The sequence below is a fragment of the Pleurodeles waltl genome, chromosome 9, assembly GCF_031143425.1.
Source record: "Pleurodeles waltl isolate 20211129_DDA chromosome 9, aPleWal1.hap1.20221129, whole genome shotgun sequence".
Lineage (NCBI taxonomy): Eukaryota > Metazoa > Chordata > Amphibia > Caudata > Salamandridae > Pleurodeles > Pleurodeles waltl.
The window spans coordinates 289,372,713-289,398,023 of NC_090448.1; the positions used below are offsets into that span (position 1 = coordinate 289,372,713).

The 25,311-nt window shown below is 46.9% G+C and overlaps 1 protein-coding gene across 2 annotated transcripts in view; it reads left to right on the forward strand.

Annotated features, from left to right (window-relative positions):
- Window positions 1-285: 285 nt before the first annotated feature.
- ABHD14B (abhydrolase domain containing 14B) overlaps window positions 286-25,311 on the forward strand; it is a 43,790-nt gene continuing 18,764 nt past the window's right edge. The window contains exons 1-2 of one of the 2 annotated variants that reach the window (XM_069206743.1): window positions 286-406; window positions 20,032-20,265. In XM_069206743.1, the coding sequence (XP_069062844.1) occupies window positions 20,058-20,265 (208 nt within the window). In that variant the 5' untranslated portion in view covers window positions 286-406; window positions 20,032-20,057. The remainder of the gene's footprint in view (window positions 407-20,031; window positions 20,266-25,311) is intronic. The other variant, XM_069206744.1, reaches the window with a different exon arrangement.

Below are 25,311 nucleotides of genomic sequence, written 5' to 3' on the forward strand. Positions count from 1 at the left end.
AGATTTAGAGTTTAGTGGCCTGGTTGCTTTGTCACAAACGTGATGGATATGGGATATGCCGTCCGAGGTATTACGATCTCCATAGGCTATAAAGGGATAGTGATACGCGGACGGGATGTCCGTCAGGTTTGAGGGTGTTAACCCCTCCGCCAAACCCTAAATCAGGCCCTCAGTTATGTTTTAGACGGTGTCTAAACTCAAGAAATGTTTTAACTCCAGTTGTCCTGTAGGTGGCGCTGCAGCCTCTGCTCGCAGAGAATCGTTTCTTTCTATTCCACTCGTTCTCTCTTCACAGCAGAATGTCCTTGTTTCATGTCATGAGGTGCAATCCGTCACCTCCCTGTGGACTTTGGATCCAGCAGTGGAAAGAGCAGTGCGTGCAGCTTTTCAGCCCTCTGAGGTGCAGGTTGGTAGCTTAATCATGAATACTGGTTTCGCGCAAGCATTGTGAAACGTTGCACATGGCTCGCGCAAGCGACGTAACTGTAAAGATTTTTCTAAACAAAGTTTTGCGAAAGTCTGGGAGAGTTACCTCTGCTTCTGCTGTTGTGCAAAGGTGGGCGGGGTTTGGGTGAAGTTAATTGCAGTTAATGGTGCACAATGTTTTGCAGTGCAGGCCCGCAGGTGTAGTACTTTCCCTTGCTTTGCTAGAGGTGTGCCAGGAAATTCAAGACGAGAAACTAGCCCAAGACGACGGTTGTCACCTTTTTCAGAAAAATATATCGGTCATTGGTTCATATTTTAATATTCTGATAAGGCCCGGGCATGGTACTTCAATAGAACTTTATAGGCTACAGTCGCAGATCATTAGGGCAGCTGCAGAGCCCATTTTAAAGTGCTTTCTTCTTATATGTTTTGTTCAAAGTATGTATGGATAAGGGGAATAAATACCGGCATTGAGTGATGTTCCTAATTTTTGTACCAGACAGGCGATTAAAATACTGATCTTGCTGGGAAAAATCGACCAAGTAAAACTCTACCTGGGATACGTTTTGGTCATTCGAATTATCAAACAAATTGCCATGCAAATTAGGCTTTTAATCAGTAAAATTATTTTGTAGATTATAGTACTGCACTTCGTGACAATAAGAAAAATATATAATCTTTAAATTAGCACGTAAAAAAAGTTTAATTGCAGAAGAACACAACTATACCGTGGGTGAGCCAAGAGGAAGTTTTGGTTTGGATATTCGCTTCAAAATAGCGTAATATCAGAACTAGAAACAAGGTAGCATTATATTGTGTTAAAACTCTTTTTATAATCAAGTTTTTAAGCTGTGGCTTGACAGCACAGTTGTTTATGTAATCTGTTGTTTACATAACAACATTTATATAGCGTGGACTATGGTTGCATCCAGAACTTCATACCATTCGGCGGCGTCTGGTGTATAATTTTGCCTTCTATGATGTGCTTTCAATGGAATGCATGAGGGACTATTTTACATCAGAAAAATACACAATGGATTATACAGTGCTGGCCCAACAGAGTTGCTATCAATTCCATATTTTAGGATAATCACTGACTTTGTAAATTGTTTCAATTTAGTTTGTATATTTCTTTATCTAATGTGAATATACCGAGCATTTGACATGGATTAGGCCTGCTCAGACCTATTTTGGCACATTAAAGCCATCATTTTTGGCTTTGCCAATGCTTGTTACTTAAAGATCCACCAAACTACCCACAGGGTACGTTGAAAATGCTGGAAAAAGGACAACCACGAGTTCAACTCTGTTATAAACAAAATAAACTCTGACGTGAATGCCACTCGCTACAACGTATGCCACTTTGTTGAACTGCAGCACTTACTGGATCAAATTAGTCATCAACTACCAAACCATTTTAGCAATTAATAGTGCACGTATTTAGGATGCTTACACAGCACAACATTGAAGAAAGCCCTTACCTCGCAGCAGAAATTACAGTTGACTATTAGAGTTGGTTTGAACTGGATCCAACTTCAACCCTTGGGTTGCTTTGACATTGGGCAATATATGCCAGCAGAACATATAAAATAATTTCTACTGGTTAAATAACATGGCAGGTGAAACTAACTAAAGTTATCCCATACCAAACTGCGACAGGAGTGAACTGCACTTTTCCCCATAGGAGCTCTGTAAATGTAAACGTGAATACCCTGGATGCTTGATGTGCAAACTGCGGCCAAAGCTTGTAGTTCAGCTTTCTATGGGTAAGGGGCAGTTCACAGTTATGTTTGGTTGGTGGGGGTAGACAGGAAGTAGGGAGAGGTGACTTGTTATGTAGAGAGCATCCCTCAGAGTGATGGCACCATGTTGTCATGGGAGGCGGACTGAAAGCTACAAAGGATGCTTAGCACTATTGTAAATATTCGAGAAGGGTGGAAGATGTGTGTGTGGTTGAAGAAGGGCAGCACTTCCTGGCACTTGATTTGCTTACTGAGTAATTAACTGGAAGAGTTCTAAAAACAAATTAGAACTGGTCACCTGTTTCAACTTAATTTCCTTTGTCAGCTGTGGACTTGAATGGATTTGGACGGGTTCACCTGAGCTTGATTTTATATTAGTCATAAAAAGTTGGAAAGTACTTTTTAGGACCGAGCCTGCGATAGCGTGCGCTAGTGGATGTGTCTTGTGAGACCCTGTTGTTAACCTAAAAGAGCTTGGAGCCCTCTTGTTGCTTACCCTTTTTTGGCTTGCCTGGAACACTTCTTTAAAGCCTCCTAATTCATCACTGCAGGCACCAAAACAAGCATAATTTCTGTTCCTGTCTGTGGAGTAAGGACCAAGCACTGATTGATTCAACTTAATCAGTTCCTGTCCGCTGCTCCCAACGTGATTGATGTACTTCTTTTTAACTTCTACTGCCCTGCAAACAGAAGACGTGTGACTGGCAAAAACGTGCCCAGCAAGACAAACAAAATTGCAAAGTTTTATTGTCGATCTTTTCTTTTGCTACGCCTTCTTTTCTCACTTTTCACTCATGTTTTGTTTTTTGCTCCTGGGCCCTGTTCTAAAAAAAAAATGACGTTTATCTGGTTCAAAATATTGCAAGTCAACATTTTTTCTTTCTTATGCTTAATTTCCAATATTATGTTTTAACACATAATCGTGTAGTGCATCCCAGTCCACCCCACTCCAAATCACCCCACACCAAACCTCTCCACGCCAATCACTCCAATCCACCACACTCTAATCCTCCCAACCCACCCCACTACAATCTGCCCCACTCCACTCCAATCCAAAACAATCTGTCTCCTCCACTCCCAAACAATCTGCCTACTCTAATCTGCCCCACCTCAATCCAAAACAGTCTGCCCTACTCCAATCGAAAACAATCTTCCCCACTCCAATATACCCAACTCCAGTCCAGAACAGTGTGCCCCACTCCAATCTACCCTACCCACTCTAATCTGTAACACTCCAATCCAAAACAATCTGCTCCACCTCAATCCAAAACAATCTATCCCACTCCAATCTGCTCCAATTCAACTCAATCTGCCCACACCAATCCAAAACAATCTACCTCACTCCAAGCTGCCTTACTCCAATCCAAAACAATCTGCCCCACCATACTGTCCACCCATCTCCAATCTGCCCCACTCCAATCTAAAATAATCTGCCTCACTACAATCCACCCCACTCCGATTCACCCTAATCCAGTCTACCCCTATCCAATTCATTCCACCTCACCCTGATCCAAGTCACCCCACTCCACACCAATCCACAGCACTGCAATCCACTTCAGTTCAACCCAAAACCAAAACTATCTGCCCCACTCCAGTCTGACCTACTCCAGCCTGCCCCACTCCAATCCAAAACAATTTGCCCCACTCCAGTCTGACCTACTCCAGCCTGCCGCACTCCAATCCAAAACAATCTGTCCCTACTCCCATCCAAAAAATCTACCCCACTCCATCCAATTTTGCCCCACTCCAATCCACCACAATCCCATTCCAATCCACCGCCACACCAATGCAATTCAATCTACTCCAATCCACTTTACACCAATCCAATCCACAACACCTGATTCAACCCCACTTCATTACAATCCACCCCATTGGAATCCATTCCACTCCAATCCACCCCAACCCCAGGCCATTCCAGTCCAACCCAATCCATTCACTCAAATCCATTCCAATCCAATCTACCCCACTCCAATCCACCTCAACCCACCCCACTTCTGTCCATCCCACTCCAATCTAATTCACCTTAATCCACCCCACTCCAGTCCATCTTAATCCACCTCACTCCAATCCAATTTGCCCCACTCTGAACCATCTTAATCCAAGACACCCCAGACCAGTCCACCCCACTACAATCCAATATACCCCACATCAGCCCAGTCAACCCCAGTCCAGTCCAGCCCACTATAATCCAATCCACACCACACCAGTTAAATTCACCCCACCCCAAAATGTCCACCCCACTCCAATCCACCCAACCCCACTCCATTCCACCACAATCCAATTCACCCCTCTCAAATCCAGTTCAGTCTACCCCACTCCAGTCCACCCCACTCAAATCCAGTTCGCTCTACCCTACTCCAGTCCACCCCACTCCAAAAGCCAATCCCATTCTGGATCACTCCGATCCACCCCTCCCCAATCCTGTCCACCACACCCCAAACCACTTTACACCAATCTAATGCAATCCAATCCACCCCTCTCAATCAAATCCACCTCACCCCACTACAGTCCACCCCACTGCAGCTAACCCCACTCCAATCTAATCCACCTCACTCCAGTCCATGTCACCCTAATGCAGTCCACTCACCAGATTTTAGTCTACCCTACTTCAATCCATCCCACCCAGTCAACCCCACTCCAATCCACCCCTCCTCACTCCAGTCCACCCTACTCTACCCTAATCCAATCCACCCTACTCTAGTTCAGTCCGTCCCATTCTAATCCAATCCATCTAGCCCATCCTACTCCAGTCAACTCCGATATACCCTACTCTAATCAACCCCACTCTAGTCCAGTCCACCCCACTCCAATGAATCCAAGCCACCTCACTCCAGTCAAATCCATCCCACTTCAATTCATTCTAATCTACCCAATTCCAATCCAATCCACCCTACCCCAGTCCATTCCACTGCACCCCACCCCAGTCCTATCACTCCAATTCAATCCACCCACCCCAATACAATCTAATCTACCCCAATCAACCTCACCCCATTTCAATACACACCACTCCAATCCACCCTACCCCAATCCAAACCACCCCACTCTTCTCCAATCCAACAGACTAACTCAGTCCAACCCACTCCACCTTATTCCACCCCATTCAACTCTACACCACTCCGCTCTGCAACACTGAACTCTATGACACTCCCTGCCACTGAACTCTACTCCCCTCTGCTCAACTATACAACACTCTACTACCCCTACTCCACTCTACGACACTCTACTCCAACAAATCCACTCTGACACTACTCCTCCACTACACTCTATGACACTCCGGGCCACTAACTTCTTTGTAGCCTTATTGGCACTCTGGAGCTGAACAGACCACATTTAGAGAACTTTAGCAGTTGGGCAGCAAACCTCTATAATTCTAAACAAATGCTGTGTTGGAGTTTGCTTTGTGGACATTTGTGAAAACATTTTCATATTCCAGGGCTGCCTGCCTGACAGCGTTGCTCAGCTGGCTCCAGCGTGACCTGCGGTGTTATAGTGATGACCCATTTGACAGGCAAGGCTCCAAGAAAGTTACGCTGGAGGGATTCTGTGTAGCTGACCCGGGTAACCTTTAGGTAGGCGGAGGAGTGGAGTGTGTTCACCCTATTCTCACATCATGAGAGAGGTCTTTTGGGATAGGGGATTGGGAGTTGTTACAGATGCCTTAGTAGCAATGATCCTATGTATGATGTAATTGCTATTTCTTGCTGACTGTTGCTTGGCAACACTTGAAAAGTAATAAAATCTTTAAAAAATAATGAGAGGTGTGTTTACAGTCTTCTACCACTGAAAGAAAAGTTGTCTTCATGATCAACTATTAAGGATCGGAAGAGTATGGGGGGTGTTTGAGGATCATGTCCTGATGATCCCCTACATTTCTAGCAGGAATGGCAGTATCTTCTCAGTGGTACAAAAAACTGTAAATTATTGCCATCACAAAGATACTGTGGGAAATGAGCTGAGGAGTTGGCCCTCAAGAGAAATGGCCAGAAGGGACCACGATTGAGTCCCTCCTGACCTACAAGGCAACAAGGTTATTCCTGTGAAGCATTGGAGACTGGGGTTCACTTACTTCTTTCATTAGGGGTCATCCAATTCCTGGCAAAAATGGAAAAGCACGCACTTGGCATAGCCAACAGGTCTGGTTTTAGTGTGCCTAACACGCAGCGTCAGCACATTAAAGCCAGACAAGAAACGAAGGCAGAGATCATTGCTGTCTCTGCAGTTTTAAAGTAGTTCCTCGTGCAGTTCAAAACAATTACTGGAAAGGAAGCAGAAGGATAACCCCAAACAGTCAATAGCATTAGGTGAGAGACTCCCTGCTCCACTTAGCTGAGCCGAGAGGTGAAAGGTAAGTCTGAAGGTAATGTCTGAAAGAAGTTGGTTGTAAATTGCCAATAATTGAAAGGGCGTACACAAAATCAACAGATGTATATTACATCGGGTCTTGCTTTACAACTGCACCTATAAAGCGGAGGAACACGCCAGATACACAGACAATAAAAATAAATGGCAGGGCGGATAAGTGGGTATTTCAGCTGTTCTTTCCTTCTGCGAACATGGGTTAAAAATGCACCTCTTTTGTTACTGTTATCGTCTGGAGCAGGCCCTTTAAGTCCGTGGCAGTTAACCTGAATTATCGAATAACTTTATTTCCATCTTTTTAGTAATGTGCTTCAGTAAAGGTAGTGAAAAACATTATTAAAACAATTATTTCAGAGATTCTTTGCAACTTTCTTTCACGTTACTGCACATCAAAGGGCAGACAGGTGTGTGAAATTCAAGTCGACTGGTGTTGCCAGGTGAGTTTTATGTATCCTGGATTTAAAAGTGGAATTTCAAAAGAAGAAAAACTGCATCTATCGGATTTCATACATTCGACTGCTTTTCTAGTTAGATGGGTTTTTTTCTTCTCTTTTTCACATGCATTAGGAAGGGGAGAGGGGCAATGTTCCCACACTTGGATCTATTAGCGCCAAAATCTTCATTGCACTTCTATTTATAAGCTTTATAAACAAAGTTTTGTAAAATGGGAGAAAGCAGTTCGCTCGCCAGAAAAAAAGAGAGAGAGACGGGTGTGTTGAGGACAGAGTAGGCGTGGAGGGGATAGGCAGTCAGCGAAGGAGGTGAGAGGTAAATGATCGCAGGATTAGCTCCAACGAGCAGTGGAACGCTCTTTACAGAATCTCCTTCTATTAACAGAAGTATCTCAAACTATTTGCAGTACGTGTATGAAAGAGAACCGGCTCAGGTAGAATTAGGTATTCAATTAGAATCCTTCGCCTATTTCACCAAATACTGAACCACAATTTCGACCCTAAAATACTCAAGTAGCCTCTTATATGTATTTGCGAAGTTCACATATAAAAATGTTCTTTGCAGAAGACTTTCCTCATAACAACAAGAAAACAAACTTCTATACTTAGTTGTGTCAAGGGCCTTATCTTGGACTTGGAAGCACCGTACTTGTAAACACAGTGACTCAATGGAGAACTCAAGCTATTATCGTTACTTTCAATAGAGAGTGCAGATGTGCACTTTTATTGAAAACAGGATCTTATTCACGGTTGCTTGCATATACTGGCGTTATTGGAACTGCGCCACATGTCTAAAGCTTTTTTTTTCATCACAAATGGCCTGATTCGCAGAATTGGGTCGTTTGCGACAAGAAAAAAGCATTTTGTGATGCACAAACCCAATTTTGTGATTCGGTAATCTCTTTACCGAATCGCAAAAAGGGTTTGCGATTCGCAATTAGAAAGGGGCGTTCCCTTCCTAATTGCGAGTCGCAGTGCAATACGGTCACAAAACAGTTGCTGTTACACCAATTTCAAACTGGTGTTAACCCATTCGCAAACGGGAAGGGATCCCCATGGGAATGCATGCTGAAATATTTTTTCAGAGCGGGCAGTTGTCCCATGGACCACTGCCTACTCTGAAAAAATGAAAAGAAAACTTTAAATTTTTGTTTTTGAAATGCATTCTGTTTTTCTTTAAGGAAAACGGGCTACATTTCCAAACAAACAAAAAAAAAAAACTGCTTTATTTAAAAGCCATCACAGACATGGTGGTCCGCTGTCCCCAGCAGGTTGCTATGTCTGTGAGTGCAGCCATTCCCAATAAGGTCACAAATTGCGACCTATTTCATGAATATTAATGAGGTAGGTCATTTGCGACCCCATTTGGAATCACAAACAGTGTGAGATACACTTTTGTGCATTTGGTACTGTGACTAGCAATTTGCGAATCGCAATACCAAAGGGTTGTACATCTGGCCCTTGGTGCTTTTGGAAACCCGAAGACGCAGTTGTCCCACAAAACGTTTGTCGGCTGGTTACAGAAGACTAAAACATATACTAAAACATATGCTTAAAGTGGAAATTAAATTATTAAAAGTAAAAAAAAAGATGGTGGCCAAGATGGCAGCTGTGCTAGACGTGCTCTAGCAAGCTCAGCAGCCGGGCCGGCATGATCCTGCACCGCCACCCACCTGCATCTACCGGACAGGATCACCTGCTGTAATCCAGGGAGGTTAGCCTGGGGGCGCTGAGTGACCTGAGGTCCCATACTGCTGACCTCGATGCAGCTTGTGGACTGTGACCCATGCGGGCTGCTGAACCAGCGTTCCCGCTTAGATGATTGATCGTTGTAGGAGCACAACTGTTGACGACGGGTGCTGGTGGACAGTCGTCCCTGTTGCCGCTCCCAGGTGCACCTAACTGGAGACCTGGCCCAGCCGGAGAGCGGGCTGTGCTTAACGACCCGCCTGAGAGATCCTGTGACACAGCAGCACTGGAGCAGAGGTGAGAGGAGGCAGCCTGTCCCAGGGGCAGAGGGAGCACCCTTGGTTGGAGTGCAAGGTGTTCTCAGGCCCCTGATGAGGACATAATGGAGGTTCCCTTTGTAGCCTGGGAGTGAGGGGGTCCAGCGGAGCAATCAAATGGAGACCTCAGACTGAGGCCAGTGCTGCCACGTGGGGCACATGGTGCGTTCCCCTGTGAGAGATTAGAATATGGGGAATGGCCTAGTGCCACAGCCTGCCATGAGTGTTCACCGGTGCCAGAGCGGGGGGTGGTCCCCGATTGTCCCCTGAAGAGCAGCAGAGCTCAGCTGGAGCTGTGGCAGCCGGACATGGTCCACTTGAGCCCTCTTGCTGTTTAGGGTGATGCTACAATCCTGTGAACTAATTTACTGACGATGAAGCATCTATGACCTTTGAGTTGGTCTTGGCTGCTGACGTGCTATCGTGCCAGTGGGGGCCACTGGACCCTCTTACCTTGCGCTGCTCCATGGAGTAGCTGGTGACGCTTGGCCGCCTGGAATTTGAGACACTGAGCATTGGCCTCCCGGGCATCTGGTGGTGAGCTGGTCCCATTGGCCTGTTGGCTATAATGCAGTGGGGATTTTTGGGAATCTTTGCATCGTATTTGACCTTGGTCCCTTCGTGGGTTCCGCCTACCTGATCCTCCTGAGACTGTGCCAAGGTATGCAGATATTGTGAGCCTGATGAGGTGGGGCCCTGTTGAGGCACAGAAGCCCTTGTCCTGCATCTGAGGTTCGTTAGATGCCTGCGGGACAGGGGGTCATTAGTGAGAGGCCCTGTAGTCATTTATGGCGTTCCCTGGTAGAGCTTCCACCAAGTACACACTATTTTCTTGACCTTGTGCTCTGGGGCGGATCAGGAGGGTGCTTGAGCCCAGACAGGTTGCTGCGTGCCCCCCGGACCCGTCTGATGGATTAACACCATGGGAAAGGACATGCCACAGAGATGGGCACAGCAGACAAGGATGGACCAATTTACTGCTCCTAGGCCTTTTGAGAGGGGGACACCTCCCTGGGGGTGAGCTGAAGGAGGGTGCGAAGTAGCTGCAGGTACCTGTGAGAGCTCAGTCTTTACCCACAATACATGCATCCAGTGCTGCGGTCCAGGCCAAGATAGATGCTGTTTCCTCAGACGTAGGCCTCTTACGAGTGGATCTGCTTAAGGTGGCTGAGCGCTCCCTGGCCAAGGAGAAGAACATGAATGAATTACAGGTGAAGTGTTGGCCCTGAAGTCAGCTCTGATGAGTCTCTCAGCGAGGACGATGACCTTGGAGTGGGGGCGGAGGATGCAGAAGGCCGATCTAGGCGCTTTAACCTTCACTTCGTTGGGTTCCCGAAGGGAGCAGAGGGACGGATCCCCAAACTCTTTTTAGAATGATGGATAAGTCACACCTTCCCTACAGCCCCCTTATCATTGGTGTTTGTGGTTGAACTGGCTCCCTGCGCCTTCACCCAGTTACAACTGGCTGGGGCCATGCTATGCACTATTATTGCGGAGCTATTCAAATACAAGAATGGGGACGTCATCCTGCAAAATGTCGGACAAGCTGGGGGCCTAAATATGAAAACCACATTATCTGGGTCTTTCTGGATTACACCCGCCAGGTGCAGCAATTTCAGATATCCTTTGGAGGGGTGAAGCAGAAGCTTAGAACCATGGACATAATTTTCATGCTATTATATCCAACACGGATGAAGGTACTCCAGTCTGCCCATGCTAATTTTTTCAATACCCCTGAGGAAGTCTGGGATTGGCTGGAGGTTTGCGGAGATGAGCTGATCCCGGCCCTGACCTCCCGCCAGGCTGGAGCTGGGCCCCCAGGGCTCCCTGTTCACAACTGGAGAGGAAACGCAGACGGTGTGGGGGAGTGGCCTTCAGGTCATCTCAGCAAGTGGTGGTCCGACGAGATGGCACCCTGGATCTCGAGAGTCAGAGATCTAAGAGGGAGAAAGCAAGGGTGCAAGTGAAGGCTGTGGCGGCCTCAACTTCGGATGACACAGAGTGGATGAAGTGGACAACACCCCTGAAATGGGGGAAATCTGATCCTGGTGTGGAACTATGTCAGGCGTAAGTTCTCCACCTGGAGGACAGAGGACAAAGAACTTGTGGGGTGGCCACGGGACCCCTGCACAAAACTATACATTAAGTGGCATGGTGATTTCTCAGGAACAACATATTGTGTATGACCTGAGTGGGTGGGGGTGCAAATGAGAGATGTGTGGTGTGTACGAGCAGGCCACCCCCCTACACTGTGCACTTGACAGGGTCGCTTGAGGAGCATTGGTTATTGTGTGTTGCTTGGGGCAGGTGCGTGTACCGGAGAATGGGATAGGGCCCAGTATAGGATCTGAGTGCACCCTGACCTGGGCCTCGGACTGTCAGGGAGCCACTGCTGACCCCAAAATAGATCTCAAGCATTCAAAACGGGGTTCTGTCTCATTTATTTGCTACATATATGCTCCTGAGATGAGGGGTGGGGGAGTGGTCTGTCATGGGTGGGGAGACACGGTTGGAGTTTGTCAGTGTTTACCCAGGGTGGGGGGAGGTGGGGGAAGTTATAGTTATTCTTTTGGTTCTGAAGAGTTGTTTGGAGTGCATGTGTACTGATGAGTGAGCATGGGATGAGGTGCAGAGGGTGCCAGGAAAGGGGGGGGGCTTACCCAAGTGAAGGATGAATGAGTTGTGATGGCTGGACATGTTTGCATGCTGGACAGTTTTATAAAGAGGTACAAGGTCAATGCTGTTTTGACTGCTGTTTTGAGGAGGGTGGGAATACATATTGCAATGCTTCAAGAGACCCACCTGATGGACGGGGAGGTACTGAAGGTATTGACAAAGTGGAGGGGTTGAGTGTTCTCGTCAGCATACTCCAGTTATGCCCAGGGACCAATAATTTGGATGGCACTGGAGGTCTCATTCCACCCCATTGGTTCTTTGGCCAATATTGAGGACAGGTATGTGGTAATGCATGAACTGTTCAATGGCATGGAAATGTGTCTCGTGAATGTGTATGCCCCGAACGTGGATGACGGGGAATTCTTTCGAGCCCTGGAAAGAAAGCTCATCAACTATGTGGGGATGCCTATCATTTGGGGGCATGATTTTAACTGTGTACTAGTCGGGAGTTTGGATAGATGCCCCACCTGCAGCGGGACAAAGACCCGCATGACAGCAGGCCTGAGGGATTTGATGGCGAGGTTGGCCTGCAAAGATGTGTGGCGCTGCTTCATCCTGGAGTGCAGGAGTTTTCCTGATTGTTTCCTGTGTACAGTCAACTGGATAGATTTTTGGTGACTGACGAGGGCAGGAATGCTATGATTGGATCCCAATACTTGGTGCATTTCTTATTGGACCACGCCCCTTCTGGTGATCCCGACCTGAGACATGGGGTGACCAGATCTTTAGTGAAGAGACAGAATACGTGCTTCAGGGATAATTTGACAGCATTTGGCACTCCACCCAGCAGAGGGGTACCGGGTGAGTCTCCTTAAAAGTGGTAAAACAGGGTGCAAACCTTTCCCGAGTGTGTGGTACTAGATGCTGTTTGGCCAAAAGAGCTGACTCGGGAGGAGGACAAGCTGACCGACTTGCAGGTGAGAGGTGGGAGGCAAGGGGTCTCAGATGAAGCTATGCCAGGGCCCCGGCACAAGGTGGCTAATGTATGGGACAGACTGGATGTTTCACCAGAAGAGATAACAGACAATGGTTGCACTTTGAGGGGGACAAGTCTGGTCGCTTGTTAACATGGCTTCTTAGGAGGGAGCAGCCACCCCCCCACCCCACACTGATTTTACGGTATGCCTTTCTCAGACTCGGTGGGCATATATGCCCACCTGCATGAAATCTGGTGGGAGTTTATGCAACCCCAGTGGGGGACGTATGGCTAGCAGTGGGTGACTTTCTGGGACTGGGTAAACTTGCCCCACCCTACAGATGAACAGAGGGACCTTCTTGATGGAGAATTGCGGTCAGTGGATCTCGGAGCAGTGTTTCAGGACATGTCCCATGGCAAGTGCCCAGGCCCGCCAGGCTTGCCAGTGGAGTTCTACCAATCTTACTCTGCTTTACTGTTCCCAAGACTACTGGAGGCGAGGGACTGAGGTTCTCTGCCAGCACCCATGCGCAAGGTGCTCATTGTAATGCTACCTAAGCCTAATAAAGATCCAAATTATCCCAGCTCATACAGGCCACTCTCAATGCGCTAGAGTATTGGCCCCAAGACTGAGGGAGCAAGCTAGTGCCGAGCCAGATAGCTGATGATCAGTGTGGGTTCATACCAGGGAGGGGCACCCACGTGAATCTCTGGTGCCTGTCACATTTGATGCACTCGACGCAGGGGCTGGCCCTCAAGGCAACGTTGGTAACGCTGGATATCGAGAAGGCCTATGATACGCTTGGTTGAAAATATCTGTGGGAGATGCTACGATGTTGTAGTGTGGGCCCTGAGTTTAGGTCTTGGGTTTGCCTCCTATATATAGAACCGGCAGCCCGGACACGAACCAGGGAGTGATATCTGAGGCTTTCCCAGAAGAAAGAGGCACAAGACAGGGTTTTCCTCCTATCTCCACTCCTATTTGCCTTGGCAATTAAGCCCTCGGTGGAGTGCCTCAGGCAGGAATTAGAGGAAAGGGGTTGTCGGTGGGGTCCTAGGTACATGTAGTATCAATGTATGGTGACAACACCCTTCTTTATCTGTGCCAGCCAGAAGTATAAATCCCTAAGCTGATAAAAGTGCTGTATGATTTCGCAGGTGCCTCGTGGTTGAGATTCAACTGCCTTAAGACGGTGTTGTTTCCTTTGGCGGGGTTGATGGGACTGCCCTGGGATTTGGAGCAGTGCTGGTACTTAGAAATGCAGATTGCTCAAGGAAGGACCTCAGTACGACTTGAACATGGGTCAGGTGCTGGCTGGTAGCGGGCGGCAGTCCAGTTCTGGAACATGCTTCCCATCTCGGTGATGGGCAGAGTAGACCTGAGCAAGATGGTGTTGCTTCCCCATTGTCTATAAACGATGCAGAACTCCTTTTGTGATTTCCCTCAGTCCATGTTCTTGTAACTGAATAGTTCTTTGTGCCATTGGTGAGGGTGGGCAAGAGGAGACAGGTCGAAATGGACATTCTAAAATTAGACCCTGTTGAGGGCAGGCTGGGTCTTCCGGCCTTTGCGACTCTTTCCCCCTTGCAGGTAGTTTGCAGTATTTGGTCCTGTGGTGCGCTGAGGGCCCCATCTGGGGAAAAAACGTTTGCTGGTAGGCTTGGAGGATGACAATGCCCTCCCTAGGCTACTAATGGAAGGCACCGAGATGCCGATGGACCGTCCACGAATAGTGCAGCAGGTAGCGGTGGCTTTGGAGCACACTGTTTGGAGAGTCCGCCGTAGGGCACCTTTATGCGCGTCTACTACCATTGGAGTGGTTGAAACCTTTTCAGCACACGCAATTTCTGATGGACATGATGCAGTGGCTGGAGGTTGGCAGGCGACCTTTACTTAAATGGCACCTTTGTCAGTAGAACGGATGTTGCCAGCTTGTTAGGAAGGCCACTGGGACAGTCCCTCCAGTTCTCCCGCACAATACACGATATCTGGCCGACCTTCCCTAAGTTCTATGTTCTATATTCATCCCCACTGTATATTTGTATTCAGTAACTGAAGGAATCCAGCATGCTCAGGAATATATTGGACCCTAGTGCTAGCAGGGGCCTCATTTCCTGTATATATGGGGCAATGAATGCTGAGAGGTACATGGATATCTACCACGTCCGCGCCAGATGGTCCGAGTATCTGGAATATCCCCTCACGAACTCGGAGTGGAGACAGACCTGAGACCAGGTAAAGGACGCATCTAGTAATGCACGCTTCAAACTTATGCAATTTTACAATCTCCACCGCATGTATCTAATGCCACAGAGGCTTAGCCAGATCTTTCCCGGTCACTGGGATGGTTGCCCTAGATGTGCGGGTCCCCATTCGATTTCCTCCACATGACGTGGCGATGCCCATGGATGGTGGGCTACTGGGACAAGGTTTTACAAACATTAATGGAGGTAACGGGGGTCATGCTGTGCAGCATAGTGCGTCACTGCCTGCTCAGTCTTTTGCCCCTCCCGGGAGTGGAGCGGAAGATGGGGCACCTGTTTGCACTACAAGGCCTAGTGCTAGCCAGACAATGCATAGCAATCCAATGGATGGCCACTTGCCCTTTACTCTGGCAAAAATGGTAAGCGGATTTGAATGAGTGGGCAACTGAAGGGGAGGCGAGCCTGCAACGAGTGCGTAACGGTGAGAATGCGGGGTGGGACTTGGAGATCTGGGTTGAGTGTCTGGACCAGGTGGCTGGGACCCCATGGGAAACCTGAGTTCCTCCCAGCTTCGCCTGGGGCCATAAATGAAAGAGTGTGTATGTGGAGTGGAACCTTGGATCCTAAAGGTGGAACCAGAAAGCTCTGTGTTTGCGAGTCCAAGGTATGTGCACCCCCCCCACCCCTGAAAATGTGCCATTATAATTTTTGCTGTTGTCCTGGTTGCATCCTGCTATGCCTTAGCTCCCATTCTTGCTGTTAGGGCAAAACCAGAACTTTGGCTCAACTCTCTGGGAACAGACTCCCCCAAACTGCCAGTGCAGAGATTACCAAGTTGGGTCCACTCAGGAGAAGCAGAAGCCCCATCCGTATCGACCCTGCTAAGTCACCAGAGAATGCTTCATGAAGTCCACCAAAGAGACATAAACCAGCAATTACCCTCCACCTGCTCCTTCAGGAGTGCAGAAAGCCCACTAGACACCAGGGATTTTTTTGTTATTTAAAAATATAGAGGTGGGGCTACCCAGAATGGACTTGGCTTTGCTCCTGCCTCAAATAAATGGAGCAACAGTCTTTTTGCCCCCTTGGGGGGTAGATTGGTTAATTACCCCGAGTTGCCCTACTGTGGGACAGGAAGCCCACTAGGCACCAGAGAATGTATGTATTTCAAAATATATGGGTGGGGGCTACCTACCATGGGCATGGCTATGCCACCACCACAAACAAATGGGGCAACAGTCTTTCAGCCCCATGGGCGGCAAACTGGGATAATTACCCTGATCTGCCCCACCGGGGGGGGCAGAAAGTCTAGTAGATGTTCTGATTTGTTTTTTTAATATAGGGATGGGGACTGCTTAGCATGGGTATGGCCATCCCCCCACCCCAAGCATATGGGCAACTGCCTTTCTGCCTTCTCCGTGGGGGAAGATGTGGGTAATTACCCCTGATCTGACCCTTCTACCTCCAGGGAGGCAGAAAGCCCACTATACACCAATCAGTCTTTTTTTTTTGTAAAGTGTGTCTACTCACCCATGAGGGTCTAAAGGCGCTGGGGGGAGGGGCCTCATCTGAAGAGCCACGTCTTGAGGTTCTTCCTGAAGATGGTGAGCAACGGGCTTTGTCTGAGTGAACACTCCTTCTGCCCCCCACGGACTAAAGAATCCCATCACAATGGCAAGCAAGAGGACATTTGTTTCTTTTAGGTGTTGTTTTTACATATGGGCCAGGAGTGTGTGGCTAAATCCTAATATCAAAACACAAAGGGGGGGGGACCGGGAGGTTGATGTTCCAGTGTACAGTCTCCCACTAGTGGTAATCACAACAATAAAAGGTACACTGTTCCAAGCTACCACAACGTTCTAGGGGACCTAGTGTCTCAGGAGCAAGAGCCCTCACGCATCACAATGGATGACTGGCATCATCATCGGGAATGCCCCTCGCCAGGCTGACGCTGCAACGCCTGACGGGCTCTCCAAATGGGGGCTCTAAGCCGTACTGCTCTTATAGTGACTGGTGGGTTCAAACTATACAGAGAAGGATACCTGAATCCAGGCACCAGCACAGGTTGGAGAGAACAGGAAAACTTAAAATTGGTTATTCATCTCACAAGACACATCATAATTTTAATCAGTACATATCAGATAAAGACCAAGAATAAAAACCAACCTAAAATACCAACCTCATACATTTTTTTAAAGTAGACAGCCAGGGAATTCCATCGTGGTGTGCCTTGCACGAATCCCACACGCTTTTGTTTACCCACAATGCCCTGCAAACCTCAACATGAAATCACACATTTTCCTTACGTTCTGTGGTTGAAACTTCCGGAATCTGCAGGAATCCACAAAATTCCTACTAGACCTACTTGAAATATGCACCAAACCAAAGGTGTCACCAATCTGCGGCTCTAACCCTGGGTTTTTGCTGTTGCCCATATACTGACCACTGTCAATATTTGGCCATATATACTAAAGAGACAGAGTGGATAAACCCCTTTGATAAACTTGGCCTGTAGTTCTTCTTATATTTTCATTTCCTGCCTTTACTTTGATTATTGATTATCCACAAGCATTTACCTTTGTCACACCATATAATGTGGTTGCATCGTGCTCACTATGTAAAGCTATCCACATGAAGGCTTTGTTGATATCTTGCATTGCTGTCAAGGGCCTTTGTCGCCATTGTGCCCTCTAATACCCTAATGCCAGCGATATGTTTACTCTAGCAGTGTCTCCTTTCGCGTACTGTGCTAAAAATATAAATCCAGCTTTTTCTGCAAAAATGTCCTCGTGAAACCAGGAGAGAGCGCGAGAGAGAAATGGTAAATGTCATGGCGTCTCCCTTCTGCCTGGGCTCTCGTACCCCAGGGCTTTGCCTTATTAAAACCTTAACACAAACTTGGTTCATTTCTGTCTCGCGATCGTCTCTTTGATCTCTCATTCTTCTCCGATGCCATTTCAGATCACAGTCTCACACCTCCCATTCATTTCCACGATCTGTTTATCCCTTTCACTACTGCTCCTCTGTTTAACACTCGCCCCGCTAGTTGTTCTCCCACTGACGGGACCCGCTGATTTCTTTCACACAGTCCCCTTGCGATTATTTCTTTTTGCTACCACCCTCATTATTTCTGTCCCACAGCCATCCAAAACATTCTGCCTACCACTGCCACCACCCAATATCGTGCTCACTTTAAAACAACTGAGGGTATGCACTCTGTAAACCCATCTTTCATTATTACATCCTTATATGTCTTACTTTTTTTCTGAATACTGAATATCTCACTACATGTTGATGACACAAACTGTAGTCCTTCCTTTTTAAGCCTGGTGTTAGCTAAGACCTTTTGATTTTAATACAATTATTTATAATATGCTTTCAGAGGTTGAGATGTTCATCCAGCCCTCTTCATCCATTTGTCAGTGTCTCATCCACATTTTCCTCTGCGCACCACAGCACATAGTATGGGGCACATGGTTGGCTCTCAGAAGCCATTGGATAGCATCTCTCTGATTGGCAGCATTCTGTTCTTGTACAAAGCAAACCTAAATAGAAATAGTACCCCCTTGTACAGTTGCACCAAAAACTGTACAAACACTGGCAAATCTGAAAGTTGCCAGCCAAAACTGCAACTATTGGCTTTGCCAAAGCTTGTTTAATTTGGCTGCTGAATGGCCACCAAGTCGAGAAAATAACACCAGATTGTGAAATCTGTGCATCACCAGAAGTGCCTAAGTGAAAGTTAAATAACCTGAATTTTACCCCTAACTATTGGAGGCCATTGCAAGAACCAGCAAAATGGCTGAACTGCAATAATATGCTCCTGGTGACCGAAATTTCCACAGTACCGTTTCCCCTGTCCATCCTACCACTCATCCCACTGCAGCATACTCTGTGCATGCCCAGGTGTGTTCATGTGATAGATAATGACCTCAGTGTCGGCACCACAGGTATTCAGTAGTAAGCAGAGCCAGAGCTTTGTAGGAAGTCACACACTAGTGGCATCACCACACTGTCTCTGAGATGACACAAACAAAATGCCCTGCAGCCTCAGATCCAAGCTCGCACCAGGAGCTGTATCGCGGGAAGATCAGTGCGAACAGTATCAATTGTGATCTGCATGTCTAGCCCACTTATGCCCTCTTGCTGGCGTCCATGGGCTGTGTGTCTTTCCATGTCAGGGCCATTGGCTTATCAGGAGTGAGGGAAAGCAAAGTATCGGTCCATGCCAAGGGATCTTCCTCCATTGGCTCAAGGTGGGCCTAAGTCTCTATCACACAAAGTACATTCTCTCCCACCCAAACAATTGGCCAGTCACTCACTCACACCAGGTACATTGTCAGACAGGCCCAGTCCTTGCAGACCATTAGACTTCCCTTCCTTTGGTAGGAAATACTGCTCTTTTATCCCACACTCCACGTTCCTTTTAGAGTGCTGCCACCCAATGAAGTAACAAAGCGTGAGGGGCCCACCCTGCAAGATATTTTGAAGGGGTTCCTCCACACTCCCATTGAAGGGGTTTGGTGGGGGCCCTCCAACAAGGGTAAGCCTGGGGACCTACCACGCACCTCAGGGTCTGCGAGGGCCTCTGTTACGCCCCTGCTTCCACTTAACTCAGTCAAGAGACTCGCGCACTAAGCTCGGTTTCAGCAACCTCATGCAAAACATACCATTGACCTACTCACTTCACTCATCTACCTATGCACTCTGTGTGCAGGAAGTGGCATGTAGGAATTGAACAACTTCAGTCAGGCCAGTCGATGGCTAAGCTAAACGGTGAATGATCATTGAAATGTGGATATGCAATACACATGTTCCCATGTGCTATATCAGTATTCTGCACCACTGAACCGATTTGGAAATGTTGAAATGCAGAGCAGTGACTCTCATGGTGGTAACGGGTAATCAAAAATCCATGTCAGTGAAATCTGACCAGATCAGGTTTGTAGCTTTCTCTCTACTCCATGATATAATGAGCAATGAATTCCAGCATGCATTTAGATATCTTGTTCCTGTGTTTTTACTTGCTCCACTTGGGCTGTTCCCTTGTCCTGCATGTATGGCTTTAAAGATCAGTGTGAGCGTTCCTGCTGATATCCCAGGTGTTGATTGCAGCCTCCTTTTCAGTACAATGAAAATTCCCTTCACTTTTCCTTTTAGTGAATGCCCCAGGGTGAATTTCCTAAGAAGTATAAATGAATTTGTCCAGCATGTTTTAATAACCACTCTGTTGACCTTGCACCATTTAGATTTGGAGCCCGATACGAGTGCCACCATGAGTGGAGTTCGGATGTCAGATGGGACTATTGAGGTAGATGGACAAACCCTTTTCTACCGGCAAGCAGAGCCTGTCCAGGGGGGGCCAGCACCGAGTGTCCTGCTGCTTCATGGCATCCGCTTCTCATCAGAAACTTGGCTCACCCTCAAGACGCTCTCCATCCTGGCAGAAGCAGGATACCGAGCTGCGGCAATTGATTTGCCAGGTACGTTTCGCTTCCTAGCGTATTTGTTGGGGTAGAGGGTAATGGCCAAAGGGGAGACATGGAGCCAGGTGAAGGGAGACGTGATTTCTGTAGATCCGAAAAGGAAAAGCCCGATTGTCCACCGTGCCCCAGTGCATTTCGAGGGGATACCATTTATCAGGGGACCAACATGTGCATTCAACATGTAGGACAGAAGGAGGAGAAAAGGTAAACATAGCACCGAGATCTCTGACTTCTTAGCAATAAACCTTAATAAATGCTGGTGGTAAAAATAATATCAAGTAATGTCATCAGCTTCATGAAAGGCAAAGACTATCATATTGCAAAGTAAGCCAGTGCCTTCAAAACTTGAAATATATGAGAAAATATACAATATTGTATATGGTCCAACAACAACATATAGTCCAACTCTTTTCGCTGTAATGGAATTATCACTAATGACATCAAACAAAAATCTAATCGACATGATGGTTCCCTTGTTTATTCTCTAATATCACATAGCAGAAGGGAAATTCGACCTATGCAAAGCAGCCTAATTTGAAATCTGTCACTAACCAGCAATATGCATGAGTATTTAGAAAAACCTTTAAATTTCTGCAAGGGCTCAGCTAACTGGAGTAGCTACGTGATACTCTGTGGTTCTGAATATGCATACCAACACATAAGGAGATAAACTCTGTGAGAGAGAGTTTGACGGGCGGTTACTCCGTCATAAATGTGCTGTAGTGTATACTAGTGATAGGGCAGAGGAAATATCCGCCATGTTTGTGTCAAAGTCTAAATCTGGCCCTTAGTCCCCACAGATTAGTCGGGAGCTCGGAACAGGCTCAACCCCAGTAATGAACACTCGGAGGGAGGTGCCCTCCCCATAAGGTGGCCGCATTTGGCCTTTATCACGTGATCTACTGTCTGAACCACTGTGTTCTTCTATGCACTCTTTTCCCCCGACACCAGACGCAGTTCACGCATCTGCATGCCTTCTGAAACGGTGGTAGGTTGTTGGAACAGTTTCCCAGATTGAATAGTGATGCCCGTTACCATATTTAAGCCTGTTCTTTGCTGCTGACTAATCTGGAGATACTTTCGGCCTGATTCACAAACTGCACTTTGTAGTACGTTTCTAGGCCTACAAAACATACCACGAAGTGTTATTCACAATCATTTAAAGTGTATGCCTCTGTATTACCGTATACTTCTATGTGCAGAGTTCTCCACCCCTACTGTAGAGTCTCCTCACGTTAGTATACGTTTTAGTAGTAAATGAATGTGTGGGGCTGGCGGCAGTGAGTGGAAAAAGAGGCTTACTACAGTAGAGGAAGGGGTTAGGGAAACGTAAAAGGAGCTTAGGGTGGGACCTCACCCACCCTTAAGAGTAAACCAGTTGCTTTACACTGAGGGCGGAGACCTGTAACTTACATTTTGTGTAACAATTTTACACTTTGAGTTTGTGAATATCAAAAAGTAGTAAATCATTTATTTGCGCTTCCTGAATGTGTCAGTTTTGTCAGCAGATACAGTCCGACTCATAAAATGTCAAAGGTGACAAATCAGCTAGTTAATCGGATGCTCTTGGGCACACTGGTTATCCCTGAAATTTTTAATGTTCCTAACAATTGGAATGAGTGATGTGGAAGTATGTTTCTGTGAATGTGATGACCCTCTGAAATGAAAGTCCATGGAAAAATGCAGTGTTCGTGTTTGGATTTTGTTGTCCACTAGAGGGCACTGTAGTTACTGATGTTTACCCTAGAAGCTGCAGTAATAGTTTCGGATTTTGCCATTGCATCTCTTCAGTGGCAACATTTTATCTCTGGTTTCTACTACGGAGCGTATGTCGGTTTAAAGGTAAAACTGTGTTATCTAATTAAGAAAATAGTGGGTATCATATGTCGCCTGATCAGTAATACAGAATATGCCCATCAGTCCGCACATGTATGGTTGGCAAACAGGTGTTCGAAGAGGTTTCAAGACTGCATCCACTCTGCCTGGGTAGAAAGCCCCATAAAACACTGTTCTCACTGGCATGCCTTAAATGCTTACATTTTCCACTGATAATCTAAAATTTTCTAGCCAACACGAATAAGAATTTTGATTTCAATGAAGGACTCAATTCAGTTGAGGAGGCGACGAATGTCCATTTCCCTTTCTTGCCTTTGACAGCAGCCAACAATATTATCGAAAACAAGCATTGGCTAAGTCAATAGATCTTGCCCATGCAAGAGCTATTGGCTTGGCTAATGTGTTTTAGCCATGTTGTATACCAGCGTGGCTTCTGTTCAGCATGGCTAAAGGTTAGTGGCGTAGAGGAGATTCACGTGGAGTGTCGCAGAGTGGAATGGTGGAGAGTGGAGTTGAGTGTTGTAGAGTTGGGTGGCAGTGTCGTGCAGTGGAGTGGCATAGTGTGGAGTCAAGTAGAGTGGCATGCACTGGAGTGGCATTGAGTAGAGTGGACTGGTGTAGAGTGCACTGGCGTAGAGTGTTAAAGAGTATAGTGGCGTAGAGCGCAGTGGCATTGGTTTCAGCTGCATACAATGCAGCATCTTACAGTGCAGAGGCGTAGATTAGAGTAGTGAGTAGAGTGGTGCAGAGTGCAGGTGCATAGAGTAGAATGGGGTAAAGTACAGTGGGGCAGAGTGGAGTGGCGTGTAGTTGAGCAATGCAGAGGTCAGTGCTGAAGAGTAGAGTTTAGTGGTATAGGGTGCAGTGGTATAGAGTGCAGTGGCACAGAGTGTAGAGTAGATTCAAGTGGCATAGCGTGCAGTGGTGTAGAATGGTTCACAGTAGAGAAGCATAGAGTGGTGCAGAGTATAGTACCATAGAGAGGAGTGGCAGAGAGTGTAGCTGCGTAGAGTGGAGTAGTGCAGGCTAGAGTGGCAGAGAGTGCAGTGTTGTAGAGTGTCAGTGTACAATGGAGCAGAGTGGCACAGAGTACAGTGAGTTAGAGTAGAGTGCAATGGCATCGAGTGCAGTGACAGAGTGCAGTTGTGTAGAGTGCAGTGGTTAAGAGAAGAGTGCTTTACAGTGCAATGACATAGAGTAGATTGCTCCAGAGTAGAGTGAAGTGGTGCGGGATAGAGTGCAGTTGCGTAGAGTGGCATAGAGTGTAATGGTGTAAAGTGGCGTAGAGTGCAGTGGTGTAGAGTAGAATGGTGTACAGTGTATTAGCGTAGAGTGCAGGGGCATAGAGATGAGTGTTACAGAGTAAAGTGCATTGGCCGATACGGCTCCTGGTGACTTTTGACATCAGCATTACCTTTGTGAGCCTTGAAAAAGTCATCTAAAGATGAAACACGTGTCAGCTGTCTGTTGTGGAATAAACTTTCCATGTATCAAAATGTACTACTTCGGTTCGATTCAATAACTGTATGCATTATCTGTGAATTAATTTCATTTTGAGATTGTTCTCTGCTCTGGGTAACTTCATAAGACACTTTGCACTTGGGTCCCCGCTTCATGATTTGAATATGAGTGGACCATCCGATTGCTGGGTCTGATCTTGACATTTTAATCCTTCACTGGAGGAGCAAAGTGCAGTAAAGCCAAGAGGACCACATCCAACTCTCTCCATTTTGTTGAGTTTTTCCTCTAGTCTTGACTCCACAGTCCCGAGCTGATCTGCTGTCCAAGACCGCTCCCATCCTAAACCAGTAGATAAACAAGCTTTACAAGAGTGGCTACGGTTCCCCAACCTGGACCAAGTAGTGGATTAAACACTGTGGACAGATGTTACAGCTCCCAGATCGAGCATTTCAAAATGTGGCTGCTGATTTCTTTGGCCCATGGCAGTGGGGCAAGTTCATACATCTTGTCATGTACAAATAAACCTGATTCCCTCTCGTTAAATCACTTGCATCAGCGGTCGTCATACCTGCGTTGGGCGAAATTTTTGCAACATGGGAGATACCTGAAGTCCTCACACACTGCAGCAGCCCAACAGTTAAAGGCAAAGAATTGACACAGTTCCCCTCACATCTGAGCTTTAAGCAGAGGCGAACCACACCACAGTGCCCCAAGGACATAGCATGGTTGAGCGTTTACATCAGCCATAAAGAGAGCAGTTCAAAAATCGGAACTCTGTTGCATTCCCATTAAGTAAACTCTCGCCACAATTCTTCGAGCATACAGGAATTGCCCAGACTCCAGACAGTACCACTGAGTGGTGTCTAGCAACACAGATGGTGGGTTGAGAAATTTGTACTTTCATACCAGGTCAGGTATCACAAAACACCTCGACAACCGTTAGAGATGACACAGTACTCAGAAAGAACCAACAAGCTAAGAAAATGTAGCAGTATGTGGACAGAGGAGAACACACCTGTCCAGTATCAAGGAAGGCAGTTGGATGTCATACAAAAGGCAAAAAATTACCTGATGCTCGATATTCAAGGAGCAAATGCAAGTAACAGCCTGAAAAGAATCACTGATTACGAGGGTCCAGTAGACGAGAACTGATGCGAAATATCTCTCATTTAAGGACTTTCCACCAACCTGTCTGACATATATAGAATTAATCTAATGAACTAGGAACCAATGAGGAGGCCAAGAAAAGCAGTCCTGATTAGGAAGAAGTTTAGAAAGTGCTGCACCGACCCCGGAGAACGTCTAGGAAACCTGTGAGGCTGATTCAAGAAATGTAACTGAGCTGCATGAAAGGCCTCTCTATTTTCTTTCTTGTCAGCTTTCAGCACTTGGTTGCAGGTGGATGGAGGAAAGATGTAATCGTGACAAAGAACGGACAGGCCTTTGTGACCACCAGATTAGTCAGTAAGCTTGTTGGTAAGAGGGCACCACGGTGAGGGGGCAGGAAATGCTCCAAAGGTAAGTGAGAAAAGCAGAAGGCAGTTGGCAAACTGAGAACAAGTGCTCCTTTGTAATCCAGTATCGAAATAAAGAGATCTCCACAAGCCTGTTTGTTGCTGGTCTGTCCTTGGAGGTTCTCCTTGCTGCGCCACAGGTCTTGCTGTAGCTGCAGAAGAGCTTGATAGACTTTCATAACGAAATAGATAGGCAACACAAGAAATCAGGTAGGAGCCTCTGATGGTAGAC